Source organism: Megascapheus bottae, chromosome 10 (assembly GCF_031878675.1).
Source record: "Megascapheus bottae isolate mThoBot1 chromosome 10, mThoBot2.hap1, whole genome shotgun sequence".
Taxonomy (NCBI): Eukaryota; Metazoa; Chordata; class Mammalia; order Rodentia; family Geomyidae; genus Megascapheus; species Megascapheus bottae.
The window spans coordinates 61,010,086-61,021,088 of NC_143518.1; the positions used below are offsets into that span (position 1 = coordinate 61,010,086).

The 11,003-nt window shown below is 39.6% G+C and overlaps 1 protein-coding gene across 1 annotated transcript in view; it reads right to left on the reverse strand.

Annotated features, from left to right (window-relative positions):
- Crb1 (crumbs cell polarity complex component 1) overlaps positions 1-3,078 on the reverse strand; it is a 110,309-nt gene extending 107,231 nt beyond the window's left edge. The window contains 1 exon segment of the mRNA XM_090341645.1: positions 2,891-3,078. Within this exon segment, the coding sequence (XP_090197771.1) occupies positions 2,891-3,078 (188 nt within the window).
- Positions 3,079-11,003: the final 7,925 nt, after the last annotated feature.

Here is an 11,003-nt window from a genome sequence, read left to right on the forward strand (position 1 = left end):
AAGGGGTAAAGGAGAAACTTAGACAATTCAGATGCTGTTTCACTGATACCTGAATAACTTGAAGTGACTCGACCCAGAACCCTCACTTACTGATCTTCCTAAAAATTAACGCTAAGTTAATTTGTTCTTTGCTTCAATGAAATGCTCACAAATAACTAAAATGGTCAACATGTATGAAATCATCTTTCAGCATTAACTGAATGAGAATGTTATCTCTGCCAGCCAACCCATGGTTGATTTGTCCAGTGGTAATGCTTGATTTGCTAATCAAAAAGCTCATCCACATTCTCCTCTTGTGTTCCAACTACCAATTAGCAACCATGTGACCAGACATGAGTTCTTGTTTAGGGATGGTCTCTGGACAGAGCGAGTTCAACTGCATTGAGACTGACCCGTAAACTCAGCCTCATTAGCGGCTTGCCCTCACTAACTGTCCTAAAAGAACACTCAGATTAATTCTGCTTTATGAGTGAGTAAACAATCTGATCTCATGCTTTAAGATTAATTTTGCAGTCCTATGAAACAGGCTTGAAGACAATTGGGAGACTGTAGGAACAAATTCATTGCAATTTCAAGGAAAGGGAAGTGACCACCTGCTGAGAGCAGGAAGAGAGGGACACTTCCTGAACTCTGCTTTCCTCTTCTTTGTGTCACCTGCCTTAATCAAAAGACTCAGAAGGTGCTGAACAAGTGACATAGACTGTGTCCCTCTAAGAACAGTATGAAGTCAGTGATGAGTCTTTTGTCTTAAATTTAAGGAAATTATTGCCAAAGTGCAAGTGGAAAATAAACTAATGTGATATTAATGTCAATCAATGGGAAACTAATAAGTGAAATTTCCCTCAAATTTCCCAAAATTTCCCTACAGCCCTAATGCACTCTCCTCCATGGGAGTCAGCCTGGGTCCAGCTCAGAGCACAGATTCCAGATCCTAACCACCAAGTTCAAGTCCCCGACTCACACCGCTCCCTCATGTACGGCACAGGGCAAGTTCATAAATCCCAGTGCCTCTGGTTTATCAGCTGTAAAAGGGATTTAATGACTGAATTCTACATGAGAAGGTGAGACTAATGCTCATAAAATCAGCACTGAGAAATTTTTACCCTACATAGTCCTGTTGAGAAGGGAGAAACGATTAAATGTTTCTTCTTACAATTCCTAACATCAAAATGAAGAGGATGCTCGGGAAAGGTTTGTGGTGCAATTTAGAGCTCCTGATTGCCTGCATTCCCAACTGAGAACTTGTGAACATTGCCGGTTCCTAGTACTGAGTGTATATGCACTAACAACACATGGATGGACTTAAAGGCTACAGCTTACGAGAGCATGCTCTCTCTCTAATGTACACTGAAGTCTGAGATATACCAGTGGACTGTTTGTCTGTACAATGGGGATGATTATAGTAGGACCTCTCTTAAGGAGTCTTCTTAAGAATTAAATGGAACACATTGTGTAACTATACATATATATGTGTGTATATGTATATATACATATCCATCTACATATGTATATGTACCCACACACACATTTATATATATATACTATATACAAATATATTGTCATTTTATCATTTGATGATCATTATTTATTTGATGGAACCACAGGATGTATTTTGCACACAAGGCGATAAGTGTGAGAAAGAATGCTGCATCTGGTTTCGGGAAGTTAAAGTCAAGTTAAAAAGAAAATTTTAGGTGAGAAAGTATCTCAACTATGCTAGGTATGCAGGTATGTAGGCATACCTACAGTCCCAGCCCTTGGGGGGCCAAGGATGATGACCCCAGCTTCAGAGTCTTGACTTAATGCAAGAATTCAAGTCCAGACTGGGCTGTAAAGTGAGACCTGGTCAATAAAGAAATAAGTGAATAAATGCGTGTATTTGGAGGTTAGAAAGGTGATAGTGTCATGAGTTGCGAATAGACAGATCAAGGCAAATAAAGATCTGTCTGTTTAAAAGAAAAACTGAACAAAAGTGTAGGACTGTGAGTTCAGTGGGGGGACAGGAAAAAAGAGCGAAGGGGGACACAGGCCAGGATGCTTTACACACATATATCCCCACCGAACTGAAGTCTTTCTGTAGGACTGCTTAATGACAATAATTTAAAATGAACACATCACAACAAGGCTTCATGTTTACTTTTCCAGGCTATTAAAATACTGTGCTAGAATGTAAATTTAGAAATTATAATCGATTTATTTAGAACTTATCCATGAAATCGCCCTTTCAAAGAAGGAGAAAGCAAAATCTGGAAGCGCCATCATCCATCCATCCATCAATGATAATGGATCATTGCAAACTGTAGCAGACTCCAGGGACTTTTAATGCATTTGTATTAAAATAGCAAAATATTCTGCTACGTGACATGCCACAGTGCCACTATACTTTCAGTTTATTTCTCATATCTTCTCTCCCTTTTCCTCCCACCTGCATATCTTGCACAATACCTCTGTTCTCCACTTCAGAGGACTGGGGAGCCCACTTCAAGCTTCCAAGAGAATAAGTAACACCTTTTGGAAAAAATACATTTCTGAACAATAGTCCTGCATATGTGTGTGTTGTACATATTTCTTTTTTTCATATATTTTTATTGTAATTAATAGAAGGGTTACATGATATTTGCCAGATAGAAGGTGCATTAATTCACATACATACCCTTTCACATGTTTTGGTCCCCATTTCCCTCCTCCCACCCCCACCCCTCATCTTGTTTTCCCCCCTTCCCTAACCAATTTCTATGTTCATTTGTTTCAAGTTTTACTTGGCTTTTCTGCACTTGCTTTGGCCATCTCTCCATAACATTTACTCAATCTCTGATACATAGTCAGCTGTAAAAACTACAAGAACAACCTCTCTGCTGTAGCTACATAAACTGGCTCCGCTGACACAAACCTGGGAGTGAGCGCCAAGTTGTCTTGTTCAACAGCAGCTGCTCTAGGCTGTGCCTTATTGATATTCAGACTCAACAGACACAAATCACATGGCCCCTCTGACAAGCGCACTCTCTCTGTGTCTTCCTGCAACGCATATCCAAAGCTACTGTCCTTCGTGGCCACCCAGCGGTGGCTACTTGGTCCCATTGGATTTCCCGTCCTGCTGAACAGCTGACAAGACTGTCCCACAAACACTGGCGACACTTTGTGGCAAACCCTATCTTCATTTATGAGACAGTAGCATATGACAACGAATGTCCATTCCGCTGGCAAAAGAGATACTTTGGGAATCATTGAGACTCTCCTTTGATTGTGCCTGCAAAGGCTGAAATGCAGAATTCTGTCGAAGTGAAGACAAATATGAGGTGGGAATAAAATGCAAACCGCCTATGAAGAGCTTCCTTTCAAAGGCTAGCAACTGTTAGGTATTAAATCTGTTTTCTGGAAGCACACACTCACAAACACAACAAAATGCCTTCTTTCCACAGAGCTATTTTGTCCACTTGCTCATCTCTAAATGAGTGGAGAAACAAGTTTCCAAACTTAAATACTTGTTGAAATCAAACAGGCTTCCACATCGACTAAAGTCACAGAATTTTAATACAGGGCGCTTGCTGACACCAAAACAAGTAATTACTTCATAGAACATATGACATTCGGAACTAGTCATGTAAAATATCATTAAGTCAAGAAAAGTAGGAAGAGTTCAATGGGCATGAAAGGCTTACTCTTTATGGAGAGGAGCAGGAAGAAACTGAGGTAGAAGACAAGAAGGGAGTTGATTTCCAGAAGTGCCGTGGTCTTGCTGAGAGAACATTCTCGATGTAGTCCTAGCGCTCCAGTCTGGCTCTCAGCTCAGAACAGGTGTCTCACCAACCCCAACCCGGAGGCCATCTCTTTCCACCCATCCCAACTCCCTTACACACTTATCCTGAAGGCAGTTTGTGCTCTTTGCCTCTTACAGGGGAAGATGAGGTGATCTTTCAAATCTGGAACAGATTTTTCTGGACTGGACTGGATTCATCCCTCACCCAGAGGCCTTGTGTACTTGACAAAGCATCTCAGAAGGACTTATGCTCGGGTTGGATAAGATAATTCAAAAAAGATGATTAGGAAGCTAGTTACTCCGATAAACCAGTGTTCTAGAGATTAGAGGATTGTTTCCTCCCATAAAATCACAGCCATTGTCAACCCCTATGCATGACAGTACCTCTTCTAGAAGCTTCCACATTTTTGCCTTATCATAATTGGTCAACACAAATGTTCACTTATTTCAAAATTGCAATGACTTTAATAGGAACTATTTTTTCCAGATTAAATTGTTGGAGTCCTAAAGATTACAATATTCTTGGAACTTTGTGGAAATTTCTAATAATTAAAATCAGACTGTTTTATTCTCTGATTGGTATTAGAGCTGTCACATGGTCTCTTCGTATTATAAAAACATGGCTCTGAATATAATTTATCTGACTGATTTTATTTATATTTAAACATACACATATTTATATGATAACCTGCATACGTGTGTGTGTGTGTGTGTGTGTGTGTGTGTGTGTGTGTGTGTGTGTTCAGGAGTCTGGCGCTCATGAGAGAAATTGAGATTAGAAATATAAATCTCTGGAAATGGAGCTGTGGCTCATGTGACAGAGTGCTAGTCTTAAATAACTACCCAGGCCTTGAGTTCAAGCCCCAGAACTGGCACAAAGGAAAAAGAAAAAATACAAATCTGGACTAGATATGTTACACAATGTCAGATGCTTACCTAGCACATTAGTGTGTGTATGTGTATATATGTGTGTGTGTGTGTGTGTGTGTGCGTGTGTGTGTTCATACAATTCTATACAAAGATTAAAATGAGAGATATAGTACATATATCATGGAAATTACATCTACTGTATATAATTTGTGCTGTTTCAGCACAAACACAGTCAAATCTACAAGACTGAACCTGCGGTGGGCAGTTTCTTTGTGACCATAGCTGGAAGGAAGTAGCTGATTGACAGACAAAGGAATCCAAGTTCCTCCCAAATCCAGCAATCAAGATGCACTGGACTATGGATGCCTTCTTATAATCACTAAGGTTCATTTTCCACTAAGGAAAAGTATTGACACTAAATGCGTATTTTCTTTGGCAGGATTCACATCAAAGTAAAGTAACAGATTCCTGTCAGAAAATATGCATTGTAAGGTTATTTAACACCTCATGGGATGCAGAGGAGAACCAAGAAGAACAGTGGGACTAGAATGGAACCGTGGCTGTACCCAGTTAGGATAGTAACAAGAATGCACAATTTCAATGAGATAATTCCACTCAGGAGAGTTCATTCTGGTATGTCTCCTAGGTTTCTTCAGAGGGTGTCAGATTAGCCATGCTGGTTTGTAATGCAGTCCCTCACCTTTCCACAAAACTGCTCAAATGCAAAAATATAAGTCTCCAAAAGGACTAATGGGGTGAGATACAGGTAACCAAGGGGAGCAGATGCCCATCATGGATCTCTAAGGATAATAATTAAAAATCTATGACTCAAGGTGATGGTAGCTTATGTTTATAGAGATCTAGAAGACTGCGTTTTGAGGCAAATCTGAGCAAAAAAAAAGTTTATGATCCTCCATCTCCAATTAACCAGTGAAAGTTGAAGAGCTATTCCAAAGAACAGTGAGTAAAAGCTGGAGTTTTATGTCACCAATTCTGGATGATAAACCTAGCTGTGTAACTTCACTAATTGAATACATAATTAAGGACTATCAACTACCTGTCAGGTGATTACAGGCAGTTTCCAAGCTACAGGGATTGGATTTCTGACTTGTTACTTTCTGGTGTAATGAGAGTGACAGGCCCACAGGAGAAACCATACTTTAAATTTTTATCTTTTCCTGATCTAGCAGTAGTGAGAATGATACTTTTGTCATTCTGCTGGGCAGTGAAAGCCTCACCCTCTGCACAGCTCCACTGTGTGCCATGTTGCTAAGCTACCCCACTCTGAAACTTAGATGCAGTCATTTCTGACTTGGGATAGTTTCAGTTATTGTGGGTCCATCAGGACATGGATTCCTTCTAAGTCAACCAGCACATGCACATGAGATTGTGCAAGCTTAGCATCTCTCTTTCTTAGGCAGGAATTGTTATAGATATGTTTAAGGGATCTTGTGTTGGTAGAAGAAGTTACTGAGTCAGGAAAATAAGATTCATAGGACGCAAGCACAAGACCTGGCACCACAGCAGAGGTGCTTAGCCCTGCTCTTGCTGTCGTTCCACTTGCACCAATATGGGGCTGGGAACAGGCTTTTGGAGGTGAGTGGGACTTTTTGGTGATTGGCTACATCTCTTTTTGTAGGTCCTTCTGACTGTCTATGTCCTAGCCCATAATGCAAGTATCATTTATGCAAGAAGGGCTGGAGGGCTGGATTTTCCTTTCTACCTTCTATCTGGCCCATTTCCCAGGTTTAACAGGCTTCTTCATTCCCCTTGGCCCTATTTGCAGCAGTCCAGCTGGATATTTGTGTTTCTGTTGGCCATGTCCCCTTAAGCAAGGCCCCTCCACAAGGACTTTATTGGTTTCCTGTGATTCTAAACAACCACCACTGTGATGAGAAGGATGAGAAAAATAGACAGAAATGGTCTATCATGTCTATTCCATGCACAAAGTGCTCTAAGCACTCATATTAATTCACATAAGATTCCACATTCATCTAACCTTCTAAAGAGGAGGGGACCAAAGTCCAGGGGAGCTGAGCAAACCACACCAAGTTCCAGATGTGGCTTGGAGTAAGCTTGTGTGTCCAGTTCACAAAGAAAAAAGGAAATAAGGACAGCAGTGTTTCACCTGTGGCCTGAATTTTCTACAAATGGTCGAAGTAACTACACTTGATGAAAATTATTTAAAAGCTTGAGTTAGAGGTGAGGGTCATGGGGTAATTACTTCACTGCATGTCAGTGGTGGCCAAGGGGAATTGGACGAGAGAAAAAAGCCATACCACACACAAAACACACACGCAGTAAAGAAGGAGGACTCTTCCTTTCAGAGAGGCTGCTCAGCTCTGCTGCTCCCCTTGGAACTTACGTCAAGCCGCACATGACAACGATGGAGGTTGGGTTTAAGTGTAAATCAGCCGGGCATCAGTAGATCTTGCCTGAAATCCTAGCTACACAGGAGGCTGAGCCCTGAGGATCACAGTTCAAAGCCAGCCCAGACAGAGTCCATGAGACTCTAATCTCCAATGAGACAAGAAAAATCCCAAAGTGGAGCTGTGGTTCAAGTGGTAGAGCACTAGTCTTAAGCAATAAAGCTCAGAGACAAGGCCCAGACCCTGTGTTTAAGCCCAAGGACTGGCACAAAACAAAAGTAGTAGATTAGGCAGGAAAACTATTGTTGGTATGATAATATCACCAAATACCACACTAAGTAAAGAAAATATCCCCTTGCTATGAATATACAGGTCCTGTCTCTATACAGTAACATGCTAAATGGTTGAAACAAACTCCCCAGTAAGGGAAAACCTGGAAGGAATGTTTTAACTTTGAATCATGAAGGCTTAGGAATTATAAGGAAATTTTATTAGATAATAATGACTTAAGTGAAAGGAACATTCATCAATCTTTGGGAATCTCACAATTGACAGGTATGCAGATAATGCTAACTGAATTAACATTCAATCCTTACCTAATGTCTTCCTTAGTTATTCTAACATCATTTTCAAAAATCTTAATACAGAAACCAATAATTTAATTATAATAATTGCAATAAATTACAATATTTAAGTCCTAACCCAAGTCTCTACCCCACTAGGATTACCTGCCTCATTGGTTTTCTCCTCTTTGGGTTTATAACTGAACTATTTACTAAACAACTTGGACTAAAAATAACCATTTAACAGTATATGTACATTAGGAAGAATTCAATCAATACTATAGTTTGAACTCAGGGCCTTGTTCCTTCTAGTGTTCTTTCATTTTTTTCTTTTTTCTGTTGTGTCAGTACAGGGGCTTGAACTCAGGGCCTAGGTGTTATTTCTGGGCTTTTATTTTATTTTGGTGGGGTGGGGGAGCTTTCGTTACTCAAGGCTAGCCCTCTACCACTTGAGTCATAGCTCAATTATTATGGAGATGACTCTCACAGACTTTCCTGCCTGAGCAGGCTTTGAACCACAGTCCTCAGATCTCAGCCTTCTGAGTGTGCCAAACTCAGTGTTCTCTCAAGAGTCCCCCTAGGTCTCCTTTCTTTTTTGCCAGTTCTGGGCTTGAGCTCAGGGCCTGAGCACTGTCCTTGTGCTTTCTCAAGGCTAGAACTTTATCACTTAAGCCACAGCACCGCTTCTGGCTTTTTCTACATATGTGGTACTGAGGAATCAAACTCAGTCTTCATGCATGCTAGGCAAGCACTCTACCACTAGGCCAAACTCCTGGCCCCATAAGTTCTGTTTTACAAAGCTGTTAACTGAGACCCAATCACTGGATAAATAATTAAGAAGATTTAAAATCAGATTTTCCTGACTCCAGACTTCATGCAGGTAAATTTTGTGTTAGATAATTTCTAACGGATTCATGAACTTTTTAACATTTTATAATGAATTAGTTGTAAGTCCTTTGCAGGTGAAAAAATAGTCAGGGCCCATTTTTGTCCTTCACAGAATCACACATAATTCTGTGAATTTAACCATCACTTACAAGATGCATTTACAAGATGAGAGCAAATTCTGTCAAAAAGCTATCGCTTGGGAAAACCACCATTAAATACACATTTTAATGGAAATATGAAAAGGCCCTTCCAGATTTATAACATGCAATCTTGATTGATATAATCCTATAATTAGCACTTCAGTGTCGTCCTATTTTAAACTGGGAATATTTACAAGAGTTTATATTGTTTTTTTAAGGTCCAGATATTTTAAAAAGAGTATCCTTTCCTGCTTACAGATTTAATATTGCCCGGAGCACCTACTCAGGGCCAATTACATCATTTTAGACACCGAGTCAGATGACAGTGGCTGTTCCAGAGCACCTAAGTTTAAACTTTCTTTAACATGCAAAGGTCCCCTGAGAATTTTCTATTTTACAGACCAAACAAACTGATTTGGGTAAGATGCTGGCTCCCCTCGGGGGAGCTCTAGGAAGCAATGGTGTGTGATGCGGCTCTGCTTCCTTTTGATGAATTCCTCCATGGAGAACATGTTTTTTTTCTGCCTTGCCTGTGGTTGATACCACGGGGGAGCAATTCCACTGTCACTGATGAATGCTGGCTAGGTCAGACCTTGTCACAGCAAATGCAAGTCTTGTGATTAGTATTCTGTACCTTCTTACTAATGAACCTTCTAATCAGGAAATCTGTCTGTACTTACAAGCGTCTTCTAATTGTTAAATGCCCTTGAAAGTTTACTTAAGCTGGAAATAAGAACATTTTTTTCTTTGCTCTTCACATTATACTCTCCAGATTCAGTTTGAGACTTGCTGTTTATGACTCCCGGGAAAGATCAGGATTGGTCAACCTTATGACTCTGAAAACTTTCGTTGTGCTGCCATTCTGACATGCAAACACAAGTGGCAAAATATGCAAAAACATTTAGAATCAAAATATTAGAGATTTTCAAAACAGTCATTTCTTTAGGAACACTGTGACAGTAGAAAGTAAAAACAAGTATTGGTAGCAGATTTTCTGGGAAAAAAATTAATTGGAGAAAGTACTAAGGAAAAAGTGTCTGTAGTAACCAAAAATTTAAAAGAAGAGTAACACTGAAGCTGGTGTTTAAACAGTTATCCCACACATTGGAGAAGTTTCTAGTTACCCTAAACACTGTGCATATTTTTAACTGTAAGAGGGTTTATTTATTGCTTCTCTACATCAGGTATATATTTATTGAATCTAAGCCATTATTAATTTTAAAGTACATTGTTATTTTGTATATCACAAAGAAAAGGAGGGAGAGAAAGAGACAGAAATGAAGGGAAGAAGGGAGAGGGGAGGGAGGGAGGGAGGGAGGGAGGGAGGGAGAGAAATGCTGCAGTTAAAACTGTGACAGTTTCCTGACTAGAGGTCACCCATGTTAAAAAAAAAAGTAGGAACTATACCAAAAATGATGAAATGGTATTAGCTGGACACAAGAAGATGTTAGGATATAAAATGGCTATTGTCAGAATTTATGAAATGTGGATTGTAAAAATATAGCTGTTAGGTAATAGTGGTACAGTGAACCTTCTCTGATAATGTCATTTTTCCCAAACAACATTTCAACCAAATCTATTATCCTTAGAGCCTGAAACAGAATACACCTATGTAGACAAATATACTTCCTTCTAGTTATAACTGATAAGTACATGCTAATAGCTTTACAATGTGCAAAAACTGTGATGTTATTTTTGGATGCATCAAAAAGGAATTATCCACTAGGCACCTGGCAGTGGTGGAACACTCAGATTTTAAGCAAAAACTTGGCCAGGAAAGTCTATGAAACTCTTATCATGGACTTACCATCTTATCCACCATGAAGCGAGAAGTAGAGCTCTGGCTCAAAAAATAGTAGAGTGCTAGTCTTGAGGGAAAAAGCTCAGGGATAGTACCCAGGTCCTGAGTTCAAGCTCCAAGACTGGGGTACACACACACAAATAAAAATATTCTGGAGGCACACACACACACAAAATAAAGACATACAAAAAATAATCAAGTGACCCAGTGGAAGAAAGAAAAAAGAAAATTAAGAGAAAACAAGATATTAAATGGCAGACTTATATTCCAGTTTCTCAAGAATTATATTAAACATAAATGGATAGCATATACCAAGCAAAAGACATAGATTTGGAAAAAAATCTTAAAGACTATTTCCCAAGATGAGGAACAAGTCAAGACTTTCTGCCCTCATCTCTATTTTCATTATAGTGAAATTTTTTGGCCTATGCAAAAGGGTTAAAAAAAAGGAAATAAGAGCCACACAGATGACAATATGTGAAGACCCAGTGTATATGGCAAAAATCACACAGCCTGTTTCTAAATGGAATGTTTGAATGGCTTATGCTAGACCTTGAAAGAGCCTAGGCATGAGGTAAGATTAAGAGTTCCATCTTTGGCCAAAGCTAGAATCAG